Source organism: Piliocolobus tephrosceles, chromosome 7, assembly GCF_002776525.5.
Source record: "Piliocolobus tephrosceles isolate RC106 chromosome 7, ASM277652v3, whole genome shotgun sequence".
NCBI lineage: Eukaryota > Metazoa > Chordata > Mammalia > Primates > Cercopithecidae > Piliocolobus > Piliocolobus tephrosceles.
In genome coordinates, this window is record NC_045440.1 from 37,784,233 (window position 1) to 37,809,293 (window position 25,061).

The window sequence follows — 25,061 nt, forward strand, 5'->3', positions numbered from 1 at the left end:
CAGTAACCTGGATGGAATTGGAGACCGTTATTCTAAGTGAAGTAACTCAGAAATGGAAAACCAAACATCATATATTCTCATCGTATATTCTCAAACGATAAATCCTTATCATAAACATTTAAAAAGTATTGCAGGCTTTAAAAGGAGATATTTTAAGAATCCCATGTGATGCTTAAGTAGTTAATAGGTGGAAGCTAAGCTATAAGGATGCAAAGGCTTAAGAGTAATATAATGGACTCCGGAGATCTGTGGGAAAGTATGGGAGTGGGGTGAGGGATAAAAGACTATACACTGGGTGCAGTGTACACTGCTTGGGTGATGGGTGCACCAAAATTTCAGAAATCACACCTAAAGAACTTATCCATGTAGCCAAACCCCACCGGTTCTCCCAAACAATTGAAATAATTACTAGTGATAATAATAATAATAATAATAAAGGTGAGATCCAGAATAAAAAAAGATGAGCCCATGAGGTGCACTTCTTGAGCAACACAATTCAATTTATTTAATTTTACCTCCATGATTGTGCAAATATATTTTTTCAATATTCTAAAGTCACTACTCTCATATACCTACAAAGTTAAAATATTTTTAGAAGAGTTTTCTCTGCCTCTCAATGGAGGAGCCAATAGGATGATAAAGCTTGTTTCAAAGAGTATTTGAGGAAGTGAGTGTTCATAGAGATTTTTAAAAATGTTAGAATAGGCCGGGCGTGGTGGCTTACACGTGTAATCCCAGTACTTTGGGAGGCCGAGGTGGGAGGATCACAAGGTCAGGAGATCGAGACCATCTGGGCGAACATGGTGAAACCCTGTCTCTACTAAAAAATACAGCAAAAATAAGCCGGGTGTGGTGGGGGGCGCCTGCAGTCCCAGCTACTTGGGAGGCTGAGGCAGGAGAATGTCGTGAACCTGGGAGGCGGAGCTTGCAGCGAGCCGAGATTGCGCCACTGCACTCCAGCCGCGGGACAGAGCCAGACTCCGTGTAAAAAAAAAAAAAGAATAAAAGTATGATTGCCTTTTATACCAATTTGTAAAAGGAAACAAATTCTGAAGAAACAAGTGTTGATACTTTCTCATTATACATATGCAAATTTCCTCTATAAACACTTTGAATCATTAGTTTTGAATTTAATGTCTCTAAGCTTGAGTGACACAGTAGATACTGTATTTGTCTTCTCATGCATCACCTAAAAAATTTGTGTGAGACTTTCTACAGATAGCAAATACTTGAAAGCTTAAGAAAAAGTTGGCAAAAACAATTTTGAGACGATAAATGTTATATAAGCTGGGTCTTCAGGAACTTTGAAAACTAGGAAAATTTTTATTTACTTTGCATAGGATAATGACAGTAGCCATAAGAGACTGGCGCATGTGTTGAAGAAAGAAGAGTTTTCAGAGATGATGATTAGATGCTTCTCAGCAAAAGTAAATATGTAGAAAGGGAAGCCCAGAAACAGATGAGAAATATGTAATTATGGAAGTTATTTTTAAGTTTTTTGCAACACAAAATTTGAAATAAATATGAAATAAATTTTCTCATGTGTGTTCTTAGAATATCTTCATCATTTATGTGATACATTTCTTGTGTATAAAAAAATGGGTAATGCTTATAAGAGAAGCTAGAAACTCAAAGATAAGCAGACGTCCATAAAGGAAAGAAAGACAAAGTGGAGCTGGGGAATATAAAAATTATTTATAATCCATTTTGACTGAGTCCAAACTGCTCAGTTGGGCAGTTTCTGGTTTCTCCATATCAATCTTAAAGAAGAAATCAGCAGCCATTTATAAAACAATAAATCCTCATCATGAACATTTAAAAAATATTGCAGGCTTTAAAAGGAGATACTTTAAGAATCCCGTGTGATGCTTAAGTAGTTAACAAGAAGATTTAATTTTCTAATTGCTATTAGAAACTTAGGGAAAAAAAATGGACCAGCATACAGAGCCTACAGAGAAATAAAACTTAAATATCATTGATTTTTAAAGTTTTATGTTCCTCTTTCTTCCTAGTTCAAACCAGCTAATACGATTTGCAGGAAATCAGTTGATAAAGAATGTGATTTCACTGAATTTTGCAATGGAAGCTATGCATACTGTTTGCTTGACACTTATGTACGTGATGGAGAATATTGTGATTCAGGCGGAGCCTTCTGTTTTCAAGGAAGGTGTCGAACTTTTGACAAACAATGTGATGATTTAATCGGAAGAGGTAATAATCATAATTTTCTTCTTAGTCCCTAAATTCTGATTATTCCAAAGTCTGTTATTGAATTTTATGGAACAAAAATGTAAACATATATGTTAATGACTGAATTCTTGCACAGTGTATATTAGTGTTAAAGAAAAGCAAAATTATCTTTTCTTTTTCTTTTTTGAGACAGCGTTTCTCCCTTTCGCCCAGGCTGGAGTGCAGTGGCGTGATCTCAGCTCACTGTAACCTCCGCCTCTTGGGTTCAAGCGATCCTCCTGCTACAGCCTCTGGAGTAGCTGGGATTACAGGAGCACGCCATCATGGCTGGCTAAGATTGTGTTTTTAGTAGAGACGGTGTTTCACCATGTTGGCCAGGCTTGTCTCAAACTCCTAGCCTCAAGTGATCTGCCCACCCCATCCTCCCAAAGTGCTGGGATTACAGGCACGAGCCACTGTGCCTGGTGCAAAAACAAAATTTTCTTGATTGTGAAATACAACAACAAAAAACCTCTCTGAATTTATATGGAATTCTTGTTCCCACAGAAAAGAAACCTTAAGTGAAAATGCAGTTTTTCAAAATATTATATAGAATTTGTGGTGGGGGTTTAGTTTAAAGGAGACAAGGTGTTTTAATCAGAGGAAAGCAGGGCGAATCACTGATTAGTTGGATTTCAAAGGACTTGCTGATAAGTGAGGGCTTCAGTTCACTACCAATCTAGTCCATTTTGATAATTTCCTATAAATGTCATTTGCTTCATTGGAAGATACAAATTCCTGAACGTATGCAGTGTATGTTCTCTGAGAGTGAAATTTTTCATTGTTAGCCCTCCCTTGAGGTCTTCTCTAACCAGGTCGTAGATCTCTAAATATTGTCTCTAAATATTGTCAAAATTATGATGATTATCATAATTTTGTTCTGCTTTTCTAACAGAATCATTGTTTGTACCATATGGCAAGACAACAGCTATACACTTTAAAACATTGTTAACATACAAACAAAGAGCTGGGTGCAGTAGCTCATGCCTGTAATCCCAGCACTTTGGGAGGCCAAGGCGGGCAGATCACAAGGTCAGGAGCTCAAGACCAGCCTGGCCAACATGGTGAAACCCTGTCTCTACTAAAAATACAAAAATTAGCCGGGTGTGTTCGGGATGAGGCGGGAGAATCGCTTGAATCCCAGGAGGCAGAGGTTGCAGTGAGCTGAGATCATGTCACTGCACTCCAGTCTGGGCGACAGAGCAAGACGCCATCTTGGAAAACAAAAACAAAAACAAAATCATACAAACAAATGACTAGTAAAATTAGGAGGAATGGGACAGTACTCCAAATCTATGATTTAATGTTTCTTTAAGTAAAGCCAGGACTCAATGCTAGGCAGATAAAATTAGAGCCACATAGTGGATTGCCAATCAGATGTCTTCCAGCTTATGCTATTCACTGTGTATTTAGTATTATCAGTGATTTTGAGAGATTTTAAAGTCCTTTGTGAGAACTGTGGGAGTACAGGGGTATTTGCCCCAAATAGTACAATTTTTTTTTTGGAAGGCAAGCATGACTTCTAAAGCATCTTGATTTTAAAATAATGCATGTCCACTTCTAGAGACCACGTGTTAATGCATCTAGGACGTGATAATTCTGCACTTGACTACCAGTGAGTTTTTGTACTTATTTTTGAAAAACAATCTCACTTTGCTAGCCTCCTGAGGGCAATAGAAGCCTGATGAAAATTTATCCTCAATGGTACCTGTATTTCAACACATATTAAATCCAATTCTTTGTACAATAACATGCTATACGGGTCTGCACCCTAGGAGCAATAGGCTACACCATATAGCCTAGGTTTGTAGCAGGCTATACCATCTAGGTTTGTTTAAGTACACTGTATGATGTTCACACAACAATGGATACATTGCTTAGAACATATCCTCATCATGAAGCAACTCATGACTGTACTCAGCAAATATAAGGTAGTATTATTATTAGATTATGATATGTGTTCCCTACAAATATCTAATTATTTGACTAGGTCATCTATGAGCTGTCATGGTCAGCTAAAATGATCCTTGAACAGGGTTTGATATAATTCTGAAGTAGGCATTAGTTTTGCATGGTAAAACCTATATACTATTTGTAGGAAACAGACAATAAGAATTCTTATACCACAGGCCTAAGACAAATCACCATGCACCCCCAAATTGTTGGTTTCTGGACAAAATATACTAATGAAGTTGTCATATTGAAAGACATAGCTTATTCATCAAGCAATAGCATTTAAAGTAGGGAAATCTGTAGATCTATGGTAAAAGAACGAGGTTAAGTATTAAGTTTTTTTTTTTTTTCAAAAAATAAAACCAGTAAAGGAAAAACACCTCAACTGATTACCACCTTTTTCTAAGCTCTTTACTAAATATTGCTTTTGGAAATGTCTAGTGCCTACAGTATGCTCCTCTTCAGTGTTATCTCTGCAGATGCAAAAACTTACTATTGTAGGTATAATATAAAATGATGTTATTACCTTTGGTATTATTTGGTTTGTGGTTATGTTTGCCCTCAATAAGGCTGAAAGTCTCATTAGTTGTAAAGTTCCATATATTATTAGAGGGCTTCATGACCAAGTTGAGTTGTATATCACCTAGACAAATGTTAAGTGCTAATCCAACAGTTATATTATATATAATCCAAAAGTTTTCTCAACCTCAGCACTAGTGATATTTTAGGCCAGATCACACTTTGTTATGAGGAGTGGGGGCAGGGAATGCTTCTCCGGTGCATTGTTGGATATTTGGTAGTGTCTGTGGCCTCTGCCCACTAGACAGGATGCGTGGAGACACTTTTGGTTGTCCCAGCATGGATGGGGTGAATCTTGGCTTCTAGTGAGTACAGGTCACCAGATTAGGTGATGGATGCTGCTAAATGCTTTACAATACACAGGATAACCTCTACAACAAAGAATTATGTCTGCCGTGCTGCATTGAGACCTCCTTCTCTAGAGAGGGCCAGAAGTTTGACTACTTTTGCTGATTAAGACTCTGAAAAAGGATTATATTCCACACTAAAGTATGAACAGTTTTTGCAAAACTAACCTGGTAATGTTTCTTTTTCAATTTTTAAGATATGATTTATCAAAAACCGTGTTGGATCAATATTCTTATGAAAGTGTCACAAAGATTGACTCTGGGCATAGATATTTTCCAAACCATAGAAGCATACTTACCAGGGAATTGTAAAAGATTTGCTGGATTATTGGATAGTTGTGTGAGAAGGAGAAATAAACAATATTTCATGATTATTTAATCAACTAACAAAATATGTTCAGGGTTTTCAGCATATATGTTCAGGCTTATTTAGTATATAGCACTATAAAAGTTAAATGTAATCCTTGTACAAGGTCTGAGGATACTTCAACTAATTTATCTGAAGCTACAATTGCTCTGGATTTAGGAAACAGACTATAAACAGGTGATGGAGCTTTGATGAGCACTGGGCAGTTAGGTAAATATTCCTATAATACGACTCGAGCTTTAATGAACACATAGACACTAACATTTATGATAATCTGGAAAACACAGTAAAGATGATTATTGAAGGCTGCGTTGGGGTCCTGAAGGCATCTTTTACCTCTCAGTTCACTGAAAGATATTCTGAAATGTTTGAAAAAGTAAAATCATGTATGGAACTTAGTATTGCATAAAATTAGGAACCAATTGTGTATTTAACCATTTAATCCTGGACATCCTTAAATTTATAAATGTCTTTCAGAAATTTCTTTTGGATAATTATGAATAGTCAACAATCTTTTGACTATTTCAGGCAAAGTTCTTCCTTTGGCTGACAAATTATGGCTAGGTGATAAAATGGGATCGTGAAGCTTTTCCTTAAAAATTTTATACTCCCTTTTAGCCAATGCACTAGATAAATATATAGAGATAACTTGAAAACTCCAAATAAGTAAGTACTTCAGATGAAGGTAGATCTGGAAGGAAACTTTATATTTTGAGATGCTGATTTAAACTGTGAGAAAAGTAAGGTGGATACTCAGAAAAGCCTTAATGTATTATTGTCGAAGTATATTATAAACTTGCTCAGTTGAAGGCAATTAAATATTGGCTATCTTCTGTGACACAAAAGAATGCTGAACACAAGACTATCAAAACAATAAATTTAGCTTCAGGCAAGACTGAAAAAAGTGTATAGTGTGATTTTTTTTTTTTTTTTTTTTAGTTTTTCAATGTTTATTTTAGCTTTGGGGGAGTACATGTAAAGATTTGTCACTGAGGCTTGCTGTATGAATTATCCCGTCACTTAGATAGTGAGCATAGTCCTGATAGGTAGCTTTCCAACCCTCTCCCTCTTTTTACCCTCCTCCCTCAAGCAGTCCCCAGAGTCTACTGTTCCCGTCTTTGTGTCCAAGTGAATTCTGTGTTTACCACAAGTGAGAACACGTGCTATTTGGTTTTCTGTTCCTGCAGTAGTTTGCTTAGGATAATGGCCTCCAGCTGCATCCATGTTGCTGCAAATAACATGATTTCATTCTTTTTTATGGCTGCATAGTATTCCATGGTGTATATGTACTACATTTTCTTTATTCAGCCTACTGTTGATGGGCTTCTTGGTTGAGTCCATGTCTTTGCTATTGTGAGTAATGTTGTGATGAAGATAAACATGCATGTGTCTTTTTGGTAGAGTCATTTATTTTTCTTTGGGTATATACTGGTACCAGGATTGCTGGGTTGAATGGTAGTTCTGTTTTAAGTTCTTTGAGAAATCTCCACACTGCTTTTTATAGTGGCTGAACTAATTTACATTCCCCCCAATAGTGTATAAGTGTTCCCTTTTCTCCACAACCTTGCCAGCATCTGTTGTTTTTGGAACTTTTTAATGAATGGTGATGTTGAGCATTTTAAAGTATATTTATTGCCCCCATGTTTTTCTTCTTTTGTGGAGTGTGTTCATATCCTTCGCCCATTTTTTTAAACAGAGTTATTTGTTTTCTGTTTGTCGAATTGCTTATAGATTCTGGATATTAGACCTTTGTCAGATGTATAGTTTATGAATATTTTCTCCTATTCTGTAGGTTTTCTGTTTACTGTCTTGATAGTTTTTTTTTTTTTTTTGTTGCTGTGCAGCAGCCCTTTATTTTAATTAGGCTTCATTATCAGTTTTTGTTTTAGTTATAAATTCTTCTTCAAGGCTGATGTCTGGAATGGTATTTTCTAGATTTTCTTCTCGAGTTTTCTTGTTTTTAGGTCTTATATTTGTTTTTAATCAACATTGAGTTAATTTTTGTATTTAGTGAAAGGAAGGGGTCCAGTTTCAGTCTTCTGAATAGATCTGTTGTTTCACAGTAGCAGAATCTATTATATAAATAACAGTGTACTATATACAAAAAATAACTTTACTGACAGTATATCTTTAAAGATCAGTTCATTTAGGAAGTCAAGGGAAAGATAAGGCATTGACAAATGCTGCAGCATCATTTGATAAGTGTTGGGCCATTGTACCATTGCTTTTTGGTCATATGGAACATTGCCTATTTCAAAAACGTTTCTTAAAATATGGCAATCAATATAGCCTTAATATCCTTAATTCTTAGAGAATGAAAGTTTTTTGATTGATTTTCTATGTTGGGCATCAGTTGTCATCAAAGGAGATCTACATTGCTGTTCCTAGCTTGCTAGTTTTCTGAGTCCCTTTGAAAATGTTCAGCTGTGTTTTGGAGTCTCCCAGATTTGCAGATTCTCATTCCAATTTATTTTTTTCTTACAATGTCTCCTATTTTGGATTTTATACAAAAAAAGAGGATAGGGCTTCTTTCATTTTAGGTTTCTACTCAACAGCATTCAATAATTTCTCTTCCTCGGAGAAGCTAATAGATGAATCACTATAGGTCTACTCCCTTAGACAGTAAGTGGATAATAAAATAATACAACTAGAAATTCCAGAGCAAACTTTTTATGTCTCCTTGTGGCTTTGGAATATGCTTTATGTGGTTCTTAGCTCAGGTCTAGGCCATAACTTAAATTAAATTTGCAAAGATTACTATCTATACTAACAGTATTAAATAGGTATTAAATCATTAAATTGGTAGTTTTCTTGGGAGAGACCTTGAGGAAAAAGCAATTTGAATAGGAATTTGGGGAAGCGAGGTGAGGGAACAGGACAGTAGGTGATAATGTCAAAATAGGGTAATGAATGTTAGAAGTACAAGGAGATAAATTTCAGATTGATTTACTTTTGTTGGTTTTTTCCAAAAAATCTTGAAGAGATGCAATTTTTGTAGCAGAATATTGTTCTGAAGACCCTGAACTTTTGTTCTAAAGTCTGATCCTTTCACATTTGGTACTTCTGTTCTCTAGCTCTTTTTAGCTACATCATCTTTGGCATGTCAAAAGTTCTCTATGATGGCAATTGCTATTTTAAATCATCTTTGGTGAAGTTTTGGTGGTTATTGAGGTAAACTAAAAATGGGGATTACAGTGAAAATCTATTTAGCAGTAATTCTGTCAGGTGTGTTTTAGATGCAGAGAGACCAATTTTAAGACAGTCACTTCAAACAGGATCTGTAAGTTTTGTGAAACGGTACCTCTGTCTTTTGATTATTTTTCTCAACACTGTATAGTTAATAGCCCAAAAACAATTAGCCTTAGACTGTCCAAACAGGATAGGGAGGTTTTCTATGTTAAAGTGATATTGATTTTAAAGACAAAGACTCTCTTCCTGAGGGTATTTTAGAGCTCAGGGTAACCATTGTTGCTTTAGTGAAAAAACAGCCTAATGGGACCCTCTTATATATATATTTCTTTAAGGCTGGGCTAGACAATGTCTTATAGAATCTGTATTCTGCCTGAGTTATCTGAAAGTTGTTTTAAAACACTCAATACAGGATCAAATGTCATAAACAACAGAAAGAACAAATGATTCCATAACTTGATTAATAAAAGAAAAAATATCAGCATATAAAGTTCACCCACCTCCTTGCTTTTGTTTTCTAGTTCAGCATTTTTTTATTTTTTTGAGATGGAGTCTCACTCTGTTGCCCAGGCTGGAGTGCAGTGGCTGGAGTGCAATGGTGCCATCTTGGCTCACTGCAACCTCCGCCTCCCAGGTTCAAGTGATTCTTCTGCCTCAGCCTCCCAAGTACCTGGGATTACAGGCATCCGCCACCACACCCAGCTAATTTTTGTATTTTTAATGGAGATGGAGTTTTGCCATGTTGGTCAGGCTGGTCTCAAACTGCTGACCTCAGGTGATCCACCTGCCTTGGCCTCCCAAAGTTCTGGGATTACAGGCGTGAGCCATCACGCCTGGTCTAGTTCAGCATTTTGGATTCCCACTAGCGTTAGGGCTTGAACACATAAGGCTCAGGGAATACGCAGTACTGTTGTAGAGTATGAAAGTTCTAATAAACAAAATCAACAAGAGTCTTGAAGGTATTTTCGATAGAAGACCTCTAGGCAATCATAATTCACTCTAATTTGAAAAACAAAAAAGCTGAAACGATTTAGAGTTCTTGCTCTAGTTTATCTACAAGGCTGCACGCCTAACAGAAGGCTTACATCTTTCCTTATAACTTTGACATGAAGTAACTTTGAAAGCATATTTAATTAATGTAAAACGTCAGCATAATAATAAAATACTTTTAACGAGAGGGGCATCAGAGTCTGACAACTTCACTTCACTTTACTAAGGAAATGAGGCCCAGAGAGGTCACACAAGTTTCCCTCTATCACACTGCCTAGTGGAGAGACAGATCTGAACACTGACTTTGGGTTCTGTTCAGTGATCTCTTCATTTGTGCTATTGCACCCTCCTGGCTGGACTAGCTATTAAAAGACTGCCTAGAACTTATATAACATTTCACCCTACTCTGGCATGATTAAAAGCTATAGGTGACTGGGCCCAAGAGCCACTGATGATATTAAACTTCAAAAATTGATTGACGGCATGAAAGATTGTATGAGATTCAATTAATTTCAGCTCTCCTGAGTAAATGCTAATTGTGAAAATTGCATAATTTTATTTTCTTTGCTTACTAATGTGTTACTCAGTCTCATCACTTCAGCCTGGGCAATCCAAGCATAGGTCCACACTGGTTGCAACTTCTTTCTATTTTATACCAGAAAATATATTTATGAGACCCTCTGCCCCCAGCTGAGGCCTGTTTTATTATATTTTGATGCTTCCTGTTCAGTTAGACATTTTGGTAATAGGTCTGGTCTGGAAATATTTTTATGTGGAATATAGTTTTATGGATCTATCTTATCTCACCTTTGTCTTCTCCCTGCCCCAGATATTTAACTGCAGAAGACTAAAATGATGCATTCTTTTGTTTGTATTTCCTCTACTTCTCAATTCTGATGCCCCAAAGGGACCAAATTTAGAAGTAGCAGCTTGTAGTGGTAGTCAATGTAACCAAGTGCAAGACATTGGTTTTCCTAACCAAATAAGCAGAAACACAGATACCTGTGAGCCTTCATCATAGGCCTGCTCTGGGATTCAGACGGGGTGGGAAAGCACTGTAGTTCTACAACACAAGGTATTAACAACTAAGGCGAACAATTACATAAGCATCCACAAGATAGAGGCGTTTTGTCCAAAGTTTTTTGCATGCAGCTGCATAAGAAAAGAAAGAAAAAGAAGAAAAGAAAAGCAGAAATAAACCTCCAAATGAGTCGTTGACTTTTACTCGGGCCATACCAGGCAAAAAACCCCACAACACAACATAACAAAAAAACCAGCCACACATTCTTTTTTATAGAATCTTCTCCAAGAACATTTCCACAGCAGGTTACTACAATCCCTAATGTGATCAGCCCTTGACATAGTCTCTCCCACTATTGACTGTGCACCTTGAGGTTCCAGGAGGCACAGCGACTTCAGATGTAAAATCTCCCAAACTAAACTCCAGTCACTGCCTTTCTTAAACTGTGCTTTTAGGTGTTGTGGAGACCTCAGTTCAAAGCCCATGAAATGGAGGCAGCAATAGGAAAGCTGCTGAAGAAAATGCCTGAATCTCCCAGGGCTTTGGAGAATTAGGTGGTAGGACTGCCCTGCACAGGTATCATCATCCTAGGGGGAAAAGAAATTCCTGGCCAGCAGTGGGTCACCCGGAGCAACAGGGCCTTGAGAGTCAAAAAAAAAAAAAAAAACAAAAAAACAAAAAAAACAAAAAAAACAACAACGCAGAAATGCCTGCCATCCTGACCCTCAGAAATGGAACTGAAAAGAGACTGTTAAGGGGTACATGGGAATATCCCATGTTTTGCTGCTTTTTCTCCTGGGCAAGGTGGGCTGCCAGGGCCACTCTGGGTTGGGTCCGTGGACTTCAGGAGGTTGCAGAGAAAGCTTCCTGAGCCTCACCAGGGAACCACTGGCTAATTGCAAAGGCTGTACTTGTTGCTCAGTAAAGCAGGGTTATGGAATAATGAGCCGTCCCTGTCCCTGTCTAGAGTTTAAGTGTTTTGTTCATTGTAGATTTTTCTTGCACTAATTTTGATTTTTTTTATACTATTGCATTCAGATGTTATTTATTTTGTATTCTTAGGTTTATACCTTAAATTTTGAGCCATCTGAATTGTGGCTCTCTATATAATTTAGAGGAACTGGGAAGTTTAAATTAGATTTAATCAAAGAAGTATTTTGTCTGGAGCAAAGCACACAAACCCGATTACTTATTGGGTGAGTTCAAGAGTAGGCTTTTTCGAAAAGGAATTTGTGATGTTGGTGGATTCCACTCACAAATCTGTCCTGGCCTGTTCTGTAGCACCTTGTACATGTCTGGATTGTGCTCCTTAACAGAGTGAAATTTACAGATCATGTTCTCTAAGTATGAAAGTCTGTGAAATTATTGAAGAGAGCTCTCTTGTCAATTAAATAGTGGTAACAACAAATGATCTCTATTTTGATTACATATGACTAACATGATCAATGGAGGCTACCTCTAAACTACTAAGTGAAAGTAATAGGACAGTTATTATAGATGTTTGAATTTTTCATAATTTTAAAATTAGACATAACTAAATATATAAAGGACTGAAGTAGATGAACATTGATATTCTTTCTAATTTTAAAATTCAATTTTTATTTAATGATTATTAGGATCTAATAATCTAACAATGGATGCTGACTCTAGTGTGGAGCAAGGAGAGTTAAATGAAGTGTTCATTGTGTTTGTCGTCATTATTGCACTACAGATACTATTTTTCTACTGTTTCATTTGGAATAAGAGTAAACAGCATTTTCACATGGGGTAGAGAAGTAAGGCAGGAAGTAAATAATTTATAGGAAATAGGGTGACAGTTACTTATTTGTCTAACAATACAGAACCATTCGAATAATGTTGTTTGTTTTCTGTTTGCTGCAGAAGAAAGTCTTCTAGGCTTATAAAAAGGAGTTTGTTTTTTAATCCTAGCTCTGCCCCCAGAAACTTAGTCCTGGGTAATGATAAACTTTCTTATGGATCACATTATAATTTCCAGACTGAGTCTATCATTTCTTTAACATAATTTAAATTCTGTATTGTAATTTACTTAAGTTTTTGTTGTTGTTCATAGGTTCAAGGGGTGCTCCAATTTTCTGTTATGATGAAATTAATACCAGAGGAGACAAGTTTGGAAACTGTGGCACTGGATATTGTTGGTTTCAGTATGTATTTAGAAAATTATAAATCTGTTTGGAATGTAGGTTAGAGATTGCTAAAATCCTAGGAAATATATTCTATGCAGTCAAATCGAATGTTGGGGGTCAAGTTTTCTTCATTACATAATCTGAGCTGGACAATATTATCCACTGCCTACAAGAACATGTGTTCGGTGCCTATAATGTTAAAACAACAATGACCATAAAAATGGCCTCTGTTTATTGTTGTGATGAGTTAGACATTGTTATGCAGCTTATATATATTATATATTTATAACATAAGTTATAAATATACAACTTACGTACATCAAATGTGCATAATAATTACTTATCTCATTTACTATTGAAAAAACTGGAGACCAGAGATCATTTTCTCAAATTTCAGCAGTTATTGTGGAACAGATCACAGCTGTCATAGTGTAAAAACCATCAGTTTTTCACTTGCCAGTTTGCCTCATGAAACAAAAAAGAATCATAACATAAGTCATTGTGCAACAAAAAAGTACTGAGAGAAAATTGTTGAAATTTGGATTTAAATTAGTAAATCACTTTTTAAAAATTTCACTATATCAGCATCCTATGTTATCTCAATAAACAATAAGGTAATTTTTTTCTTCCTTGTGCTTCTAGACATATTCTATGTGGAAAATTAGTCTGTACATGGGAACACAGAGACTTAATATCACGTCCAAATTTATCTGTGATTTATGCACATGTACGAGACCAAATATGTGTGTCTACATATCTACCCAGGAGGAAGCCACCTCCAGAACAGGCATCTGTTTCAAGCACATCATATTATTCAGTTGATGACAGAGATGAAACATTTGTACAGGATGGTTCTGTGTGTGGTCCTGATATGGTAATTAGAAATATAAAAATTAAAGTGTTTTAAAATTATTTTTCTGGTTATGCTCATTTTGACAATATACTAACCAATGCATTTTCTTCCATTTTTTCTTGTGGTAAAATGCACGTAATATAAAAATTGCCGTTTTAACCTTTTAAAGTATACAATTCAGTGGTATTATATACTTTCATAATGCTGTAAAATCACCACCACCCTCTATCTTCATAAATCTTTTCATTTTGTAAAACTGAAACTCATTTCATTAAACAATAACTCCTCATTCCTACCTCCCCTGATCCCCTGAAAAACCACCATTCTACTTTCTGACTCTATAAATTTGACTACTATACGTATCTGACATAAGAATAATAATATAGTGTTTTTCTTTATGTGACTGGCTTATTTCACTTAGCATAAGACCCTTAAGTTTCAGCTATACTGTAGTATGTCAGAATTTCCTTCATTTTTAAAGCTGACTACTATTCTGTTGTATGTACATTCTGCATTTTATCTATACATCTGTTGATGAACATATGTGATCATTCCATGTTTTAGTTATTATAAACAATGCCACTATAATCATGGCAGTATAAATATATCTTCAAAACTGTACTTTCCATTTCTGAGGGTATATACCTGGAAGTAGAATTGCTGGATCACATGGTGGTTCTATTTTTAAATTTTTGAGGAACTGCTGTACCGTCTTCCACAGTGGCTATGCCATTTTACATTTCTACTAGCCATGCATAATGGTTCTAGTTTCTCCACATTCTCACCAACACTTACTTTCTATTTTTTTTTCTTTTTTCGATCGTAGCCATCCTATCAAGTGGTATCTCACTGTAATTTTGATTTGCATTTCCCTAATGATTTGTGATTTTGAGCAGCTTTTCATGTGCTTTTTGACCATTTGTCTAGCTTCTTTAGGGAAATGTCTATTTAAATGCTATTCCCATTTTTAAATCATCTTTCTTTGTTGTTTAGTTTTAGGAATTCTCTATATATTTTGGATATTACTCTCTTATGATATGATTTCAAAATATTTTCTCACATTCTTTGAGTTGCCTTTTTACTCTGTTGATAGTATCTTTTAATGCACAATTTAAGAACAATTATAAAATCCAATTAGTCTATTTTTTCTTTTGTTGCATGTACTTTTGGTGTCATAGCCAATAAATCACTGGCTTTTGCCCTATATTTTATTCTAAGAGTATTATAGTTTTAAGGTCTTATGTTTACCTATAGGATCCATTTCAAGTTCACTTTTGTATGTGGTGTTAGGTAAAGGTTCAGTTTTATTCTTTTGTGTGTGGACATCTAGTTTCTCCAGCACAATTTGTTGCAAAGATTGCCCTCTCTCTATTGAATGGTCTCAGCACCCTTGTAAAAATGCAGTAGTATCTTTTGACCATATATGCAAGCATTTGTTTATGGGCTATTTATTCTATTCCATTGGTAATATATTAGTCTTTATGCCAGTACCACAATGTTTTCATTCCTGTAGCTTCCTAGTAAGTTTTGAAATTGGGAAATGCGACTCTTTTAGCTTTGTTCTTCTTTTTCAAGATTGTTTTTGGGGTTCCTTGAGATTCTCTATGAATTTTAGTATAAATTTTTCCATTTCTGCAAAAAAATCATTGGGATTTTTATAGTAATTGAATCTGTAGATCACTTTGAATAGTATGGACATCTTAAACTGCCTTGTTAAATTCTTTAAGTACTTTGCTTTAAGTACTTTTTGATGCTATCATAAATGGAAATGTATTCAAAATATTCCTTTCAGAGTGTTCATTGTTACTGTATAGAAATGAAGCCAGTTTTGGTATGTTGATTTTGTATTTTGCCACTTTGCTGAATACATTGTTAATTCTAACAGTTTGGTGTAATCCTTAGAGTTTTCTACCTGTAAAATTATGTCCTCTGGAAACAGAAAAGTTTTAATTGTTCCTTTCCAATTTGGATGCCTTTTATTTCTTTTTCTTGCCTAATATCTCTGACTAAACTTCCAGTACAATGTTGAAGAGAAGTGGTGAAAGGAAGTATCCTTGCCCTGTTCCTGATCTTAGAGGAGAAGCTTTAAAGTTGTATCATTAAGTATAATGATATGTGGGGTTTTTATATATGGATTTTTATCATGTTGAGGTAGTTTTCTTCTACCTCATGACTGAGTGTACTTTGGGTGTTTGTGTCATGAAAGGTATTGAATTTTGTTAAAACCTTTTCTTTATCAATTAAGATGATTATTTTGTTTTTCTTCTTCATTCTATTAATGTGGTTATTACATTGGTCAGTTATCATACATTGAACCATCCTTGCATTCCAGAAATCTCAGTTGATCATAGTGTGTACTCCTAATATAGCGCAGTTTGTCAGCATTTTACTGAAGATTCTACATCTATGTTCATAATGGTTATTGGTCTGTATTTTTTCTTTACAGTGTATTTTTCTGGCTTTGATATCAGGGTAATGGTGACCTTATAAAATGAGTTAGAAGATGTTTCCTCTTCTTCATGTTTTTGGAAAAATTTGAGAAGAACTGGTGTTAATTCTTCTTTACATATTTGAAGCCATTATGTCCAGAAATTTTCTTCATAGGAAGGTTTATGATTATTAATTAATTAATTATTTGAATTATTAATTAAATCTCCTTATGAGTTAGGAGTCTGTTCAGGTTTTTAAGTTCTTCATAGTGTTGATAGGTTTTGTGTTTCTATTAATTTGTCAGTTTTATCAAGCTAATCCAGTTCACTGGTAAACAATTGGTCTTGGTATTCTTATAATCCTTTCTATTTCTGTAGAATTGGTAGTAATGTTCTCACTTTTATTCCTGACTTTAGTAATTTGAGTTTTCTGTCTTTATTAGTATATCTAGATAAAGGTTTGTCAATTTTGTTCATCTTTTAAAAGAACAAATTTTTGGTTTCATTAACTTTATTGTTTTACTCTGTATTTTATCTCTGCTTTACTCTTTATTTTCTTCCTTCTGCTAGAATTTAGTTTATTTTGTTTTGTTTTCTCTATTTCCTTAAGTTGTAAAGTTAGGTTGTTGATTTTAAATTTCTCTTCTTTTTTATGTAACATTTATGCTAATAAGTTTTCCCCCTAGAATTTCTTTCACTGCATTCCATAAGTTTTGGAATATTGAGTTTATATTTCTATTTGTTTGTATTTTCTAATTTCCTTAGTGATTCTTTCTTTGATCCACTGGTTCCTTAAGATTGTTTTGTTTAATTTCTATGGCTTTGTGAAGTTTACAGTTTTACTTAGATTATTTTTCCAGATTTTTAATTTACTTTTTTTATTAGAAATCATTATTCTAAATTTTTGATAGATTAAATAATTTGTTTTTAAATTTTTATAGATTCAGGGAGGTACATGTGCAGGTATTGGTGAAGTTTTGACATCTAGTGTGCCTGTCACCTGAACAATGAACATTGTCTCCAGTCAGTTATTTTTCAACCCTAACCCCCTGATTCTTCCCCACTTTTGGGGCTCCTGGTGCCTATTATTTCCATCTTTATGTCCATGTGTACCCATTTTTTAGCTTCCACTTATAGGTGAGAACACATGGTATTTGATTTTCAGTTTCTGAGTTAGTTCATATGTATGATAATGGTGTCTACCTTTATCCATGTTGCTGTACTGCATGGGACATGATTTAATTATTTTTATTGCTATATAGTAATTAAATTATTATATATCTTTATATAGCTAGATATATAATTCATTTATTATATATAACAATATATAATAAATTAACATATATTAGTATAATATAAATATATAATATATTTTGTAATATATTATATAAAAATATATTATAGAATATATTTTACATATAATATAAAAATATTATATTCATGTATAATAAATAAATTACATAATTCATATATAATAAATTCAGAATAAATTCGTATATAATCATATATAATAAATAAATTATATACCTAGATATATAGATATATAATACATGAATTACTACACAGTAATGTATATAATATAAATACATAAATAATATGTAACAAATTCATTTAATTATAATATATGATAAATGCATTTATTAGATATATAATATAATTAATATAATTTATTATTTATAATGATTCTTATATATAATAAATGAATGATATATCTAGATATATAAAGATTTTTATAAAAGGTATTTATATATAAATGATAAAGATATATATCTAGATATATAAAGATATTTATACATTTAGATAATTCATTTATTATATATTATATAGTATATAATTAATTATATATTATATAATAAATGAATTATATATCTGTTACCTTTACACATGAATTATATATATGTGTTACCTTTTCTCCACATGAATTATATATATGTGTTACCTTTTCTTCACATATATATAATTATATATGTGTTACGTTTTATCCACATCCTCACCAACATCTATTGTTTTTAGACTTTTTAAGAATAACCATTCTGAGGCCCGGTGCGGTGGCACACACCTGTAGTCCCAGCATTTTGGGAGGCTGAGGAAGGTGGATCTTGAGGTCAGGAGATTGAGACCATCCTGGGTAACACGGTGAAACCCTGTCTCTACTAAAAATACAAAAAAATTGGCCATGCATAGTGGCGGGTGCCTGTAGTCCCAGCTACTCAGGAGGCTGAGACAGAGGAATGGCGTGAACCCTGGAGGTGGAGCTTGCAGTGAGCAGAGATTGTGCCACTGAGCTCCAGCCTGGGCGACAGAACGAGACTCCATCTCAAAAAGAAAAAAGAAAAAGAAAAAGAAAAAAACCATTTGGACTGATGTGAGATGGGGCAGCATCATAACTTTAAATTACATTTCTCTGATCTTTGGTGATGCTCAGCATTTTCTCATATGTTTGCTAGCCACTCGTATATCTTATTCTGAGAGATGTCTGTTCATGTCCTTTGCCCACTTGTTACTGGGATTATTTGTTTTTCAGTTGAGTTGTTGTGTTCCTGGTGGATTCTGGATATCAGTTCTTTGTTGGATGCATAGTTTGCAAATATTTTCTCCCATTCTATAGGTTGTCTGTTTACTCTGTTGTTATTTTTTTGCTATGTAGACACTTTTTTTAGTTTAATTATATCCTATCTATTTTTGTTGTTGTTGTTGTTGCATTTGCTTTTGGAATTTTAGTCCTAAATTCTATTTGGGGTTTTAATCCTAAATTTTTTGGACAGAAGAGTTGTTTTCTAGACTTTCTTCGGGAATTGTTATAGTTTCATGTTTTAGGTTTAAGTTTTGAATCCATCATCAGTTAATTTTTGTATATTGTTAAAGGTAGGGGTCCAGATTCATTCTTCTGCATTTCGCTAACCAGCTATCCCAGAACCATTTATTAGATAGAGAGTCCTTTCTCCATTTCTTATTGAATTTTGGGTGTGGATCTTTTATCCTGTAACTGTCCTGTGTTAACTTAGTTGTAGGAGTTTGATTGTGGACTTCTTGGGATTTTTTTATGTAGAAAATAATTTGGAAATAGAGACCATTTTATTTTTTCCTTTTCAATCTGTATATGTTTTATTTCTTTTTCTTGCTTTACTGCAATGGTTAGAACTTACAGTATGATGTTGAATAAGAGTGTTGAGAGAGGATGTCCTGGACTTTTTCCTAATCTAAGAGGAATGTATTAAGTCTTTCATCATTAAATATGATGTTAGATGTAGGTTTTTTTTTTTTTTTTTTTTTTTGCAGATACCCCTTGAGTCAACCATCTTCTACTGCTAACTTATTGAAGGTTTTTATTATACTTGTGCCTTGAATTTTGTCAAATGCTTTTTGTGTGTCGACTGATGTGGTCACATGATTTTTCTTCTTTAATTCATTGAATGTTGGATTACATTAATCAATTTTTAAATGTAGAACCAGCATTACTTACTTGGTGTTAATATCACTTGGTCATTGTGTATAAACTTTTTATACATTGTTGCATTTAGTTTGCTAATATTTTGTTGAATAATCTTTGTATCCAAATTCATGAGGGGTATTGGTCTGTAGTTTTTTTTGTTGTTGTTGTTGCAATGTGTTTATCTGATTTTGGTCATTTTAGATGGCATTATAAAATTAATTGAAAACTTTTTTATTTTTCTATTTTTGGAAAGAGATTGTGTAAAATGTATGTTAATTTTTTCTTTAAATGTTCATAGAATTCTCTAGTGAAATCATTTGGGCCTGGAAATTTCATTTTTTAGGAGTTTTTAAACTATGAATCAATTTCTTCAATTGTTGTAATGGTCTTCAGATTATAAGCTGTTTCTTGGTGATTTTTGATTGTTCATGGTTTCCTAGAAATTGGTCGATTTCCTCAAAGTTTCTGAATTTATAAATGTAAAGCTGTTCATAGTATTTCTTTATAATTCTGTGTAATGGCTGCAGGATCTGCAATGATATCCTTTATCTCATTTCTGATATTGGTGATTTGTGTCTTCTTTTTTAAACTTGTCAGTCTTGCTAAAGTTATTAATTTCATAAAAAATTTTCAAAGAATTTGCTTTTTGTTTCATTGGTTTTTCTCAGTCTTGCTAACAATTTATTAATTTCATAAAAAAATTTTAAAGATTCCACTCTGATATATTGGTTTTCTTTATTATTTTCCAGCTTTTAATTTCATATGGAACTTGCAATCAATTTCATTGATTTCTGCTTTTATTATAATTTACTTTCTTTTGCTTTGAGTTTAATTTCTTCTTCCTTTCCTCCAGTTTCTTGAAGTGGTAACTTCAATGATTGCTTTGAGGCTTTTTCTCATTTATAGCATTTGCTCTTATAAATCTCCCTCACAGAACTGTTTTAGCTGCATCCTACATATTTTAATGTATATTTTTGTTTTCTTTTGGTTCTATGATTTTTTTTTAGTTCTTTGAGGGTTATTTGATACACGAATTATTGATAAATGTATTGTTTTATTTCAACATATTTAGAGATTTTCCTATTGTATTTCTTTTACTGATTACAGGTTTGGTTTTATTATTATCAGAGAACATGTTCTCATAATTTTAATTTTTAAAAACTTGTTTAGGTTTTCTTTATGATAAAGAATATGATATATCTTGCTGCATATTCCATAGGCACTTGTAGAAATGTATATTCTCTTGCTGCTGGTTGTAGTGACCTGTATATGCATCAATTAAATCCTATTTTGTTCAGATTCCCATATATCTGCTGACTTTCTGTATAATTTCTGTAAATTACTGAGACAAAGGTGTCAAAATATCCAACTTCAATTGTGGATTTGTCTATTTTCCTTTCAGTGCTATTACTTTTTGCCTCATGTTTGGAGGCTTTGTGGTTTGAGGTGTAGATATTTAGGATAATTGTGTGTAATTGTTGGAATGATTATCATATCATGACATAGTGTCTTCATTTGTCTTTAGTAATTTTCTTTGCTCTGAAGTCTACTCTATCAGGTATAAATATAGCTACTCCTGCTTTTATGGATAAAAGTTTGAACGAGATATTTTTTCTGTCCTTTTTATTTAAATCTATCTCTGCCATTGAATTTGGGGTGAGTTTTTAAAAGCATCACATAGTTGAGTCATGCCTTTAATACAGTGTGGCCTGGTCTTTTGGTTGGTATAATGTTATTGCCTAAGTATGTTATTTCATTATTTGTTTCCCCTGGTTCCCATTCTTACTTTTCTCTTTTCTTGCCTTTCAATGGGTGATTTAAACATTGTTTTAGGATGCTATCTTGATCCAGTTATAATGTTTCTAAGTCAGCCATCTCTTTGAGTAGTTTTCATAGTGGCTGCTCAAGGTCTTACGATATATGTACGTGGCCTAAAGAGGCCACTTTGAGTGAAATGAGAAAGCAACCTCACTCCCATTTTAGTTGTATTTACCTTCCCTACATTTAAGTGTCATTGGTGGTGGTATAATTTTTGTTTCAATCATTAACTGTAATTTTAAAAACCTATAAAGAAATGGGTAGTCCATTTTATTTACTCATCTTCCTTTCCTTGTTTTTTACTTCCTTTGTGGTGTTCCAAGATTTCTGATAAACGTTTCTTTGCTATTTCAAGTTTACTGATTTGAGCTCAGTCACTTGGCTTTTTTTTTTTTTTTTTTTTAATTTAGGTTATTCTATTTTTTCTTTCTATAATTCCCATTTGGTTTATTTTTATATCACCTTTTCCTTTGCTAAGATTTTTGTATTTTTTAATTTGTTTCAAGAAGATTTGTAATTGATTATTCATTTATTTTTAGAATAGCTGCTTTACAGTCCTTGTCATATAATCCTATCATCTGAATCATCTTGGTTCTGGTATCAGTTGGTTGTCTTTTATCATTCAAGTTGTGATTTTCTCAGCTCTTGGAAAGACTTAGTTGCATCCAGAAATTGTATTTATTATGTTAGGAGACTCTGTGTCAAATATAAAGCACTGTTTTAGCAGCAAGCAATCTCGTTTAGGTCTTGGCCTTCTTTTGTGGGCTGTTCCAAAGGCAGTCAGATCCTTTACAATGTTATTTGGTTGGCTTGGTTTACCTATTGCCACTGGGGCTCTCCATGGTCTTTGCTGGTCTCTCCTGGAAGGATATGAGATTCCTCAGGCCAGCCAACTGCATGTCTCTCTGTAGGGGAGAGGTACGGTGGAGTTCTTCATCAGATCCCAAGTTTCTCACTCCCACAGTTTTCCTTATGTCTCTGGATAGAGAAAGGGGTCTCAGACCTGCACATTCAAACAAGCCTCCTGTGCTAATATATTTGTTATGTTTCCATCTCTCCTTTTTGTTCTACCCATTCACCTGGTAATGTCTTTACATGGTATGAATTTTCACTCAAATGATTACATAGTCTTTTGGTGGACCTTAGGTGGGCCTCTTAAAAAATGTTTAAATAGAATATTGAAAAGTTACGCAATTCTCCATTTTCCCTATTTATTTACAAGTTCAGCAGTATATGTTATTAATGATCTTCACACCTCTTTTAAGAGCAATATAATATTTTAGTAATTTTTATACATAAATTTTTTGATGTTCTGACATATATAATCTAGTAATTTTGCATGCATTATTAGTGAGTAAATCTTTAGACAAGAGTTGAAGATCTCAAATGAATAACAGTTTTGGTTGAGTAAGACATTATGTGAGCAAGAATTTTTCTGCATTGGCATGGTTTTTGCGATAACATTTTTTGAATTGTATTTATTGTTTCAATAGAAAAGCCAAATGTGTGTTGGTTTTTACTTTTTATAATGGACTCTGATTTTTTCCTGATTGGTAGATGAATACTTTAATTAAACTATTATTACAATATTATGTTCTACTATAATATAATGCACATTATTGTTATTATTTATATAACATACCAAAATATGAAAACAACATTAACAATTAATTAATGTTGCACAATGTAATTATGCAATATTATTGGAAACATGTAATATTCTATAAATTAACAATATATTTAATATGATTTTAATAGTCTAATTGATTTAAGTCAAGAAGATACTATGTGAAGTTAAATTAACATACTGTTTTTGAGAGAAAGCTTCTGAGTAGACTTGCTAAATACAAATTTATTTCTATTTAGTAACATTTTGATAATAAATAGCATATATAAAAAACAAAGTCCCTGTTATTTCTTGCTCATTTCGAAATATATGGAATACAAATATGATCTGAAGCCTCCCTTACTCTCAAAATCTAAATGGTATTAGCTCAAACCTCCATTACAGAGTCCTGACTCTCCTGTTTCTGCATATAGTCATTATTATGACCCAAAGACAAAACTCACTCCAAATATAAAACTCTTTTACAACATGGTGAATTTAGTGACAGTTTTTTGATAATTAAAGAAGATCACATAAATGTATGTCATACATTAGAAAAATTTAAATTCACCCATGAAACTTTTCTTTCTTAGAAGGCCTTTTATCCATCTCACCAAGGGGAGTTTCCCATTGTCCCATTACCTGTTGTCCTTTCTTCCCTCTTTCTTTGTATTTTGTCATACGGAATAGTAAACTATCTTCCTTTGCTGCTGATACTCCTGATTTTGAGATCTCACTTCTCTACTCAATAGTTCTCTAACCTGGCTGCTCTTGAGAAACAACTGGATCCTCTCCCCAGAGTTTTTGATATAGTGCTCTCAAGGGGAGCCCACACATGGGTATATTTAAAAATGTTCTTCAGATAATTCTTGAACTCAAAGGACTAATCAAGTTGTTTTTTCCAGTAATTTATCTAAGTTGACTTCCGATACTAAATGGAAAGAAAATAACACCTCTGGCTTCTTACATATGATTACATCTTTACAATCTGAAAGTACATAGTTTATTTCATGTTTACTTCAATGTAGTCACAATTATTTTTTTTTTCACTGGACACTCACAGCTTTTTAATGCAAACTTTTGATAATATGAATTCTAGTATTTTCTTGAATTTTTAAACGTGTTAGCCATGCACAAAATATGATTTTTTGACTGATTTTATTTTGTACTTTTTTTGCTTTGTTTTTAGTATTGTTTCGAAATGCATTGTAAGCATGTTAGATTCCTGATGAATTTTGAAATGTGCGAGGCTTCTAATCATTGCAATGGTCATGGAGTAAGTAACTGCAATGTTTATTTTAAGCAGCTTTCTTTTAACAATCAAACAATTTGAGGATTTTAAAAAAATGACTTTTTTTGCTTGCCATTTTTATGTCATTTGGTGTCATTTAACAGTCTATAATTTATAACCTCAATTTTGTCTTCTTAAGAAACTTATCAAACTACTTATTAGAGAAGACAAAGAGAAAACATTTAAGATGATTCTGGATGTTTAAAATGTTTGATGGATATGTGAGGTGGATGTGCTATAAGCAATAGAAGATAGAAACTGGTAAATAAAGATCATTAGAATTTTCTTGCTAATGATGCAAGTTAATTTAGTGTCTAGGCTGTCAGCTAGCAAGTAGATTATAATTAGTGACAAGTTACTGGTAATTTGAGGTATTTGGGCCTGGCTATGGGGGAAGTTAAAAGAATTTTTTAGAAAAAATTTGATTTGACAACAAAAGCTAGATGTACTTTGCATAGTATGAACATCAGCAAGGGAAAATTCGATAAATTTATCTATTTAGATAAATTCTCTAGAATGAGATACTCTGTGGAGTAAGTATAGATTATTCATTAGTCTCCATCGAAATTATTCTTTTTTTTATTATTTAAGGTTTGCAACAATTTTAACCATTGCCATTGTGAAAAGGGGTATAATCCTCCTTACTGCCAACCAAAGAAAGAAGCATTTGGAAGTATTGATGATGGACACTTAGTACCAGCTGGTTAGTGTTCTTAAAATTGTATTAATTATGTATAGTATGTAAGACAGTAAATTATAGGTTTCAAGCCAGATTACAAAGCAACTAATGTCAACATGCTTTTATTTTATTT

The 25,061-nt window shown here is 33.4% G+C and overlaps 1 protein-coding gene across 1 annotated transcript in view; it reads left to right on the forward strand.

The window, feature by feature from the left end:
• The window catches only part of LOC111544109 (disintegrin and metalloproteinase domain-containing protein 5), a 124,734-nt gene that overhangs the window by 74,391 nt on the left and 25,282 nt on the right, over nt 1–25,061 (forward strand). The window contains exons 13-17 of the mRNA XM_023214502.2: nt 2,013–2,211; nt 12,747–12,837; nt 13,462–13,693; nt 24,148–24,234; nt 24,841–24,952. Of these exons, the coding sequence (XP_023070270.1) occupies nt 2,013–2,211; nt 12,747–12,837; nt 13,462–13,693; nt 24,148–24,234; nt 24,841–24,952 (721 nt within the window). The remainder of the gene's footprint in view (nt 1–2,012; nt 2,212–12,746; nt 12,838–13,461; nt 13,694–24,147; nt 24,235–24,840; nt 24,953–25,061) is intronic.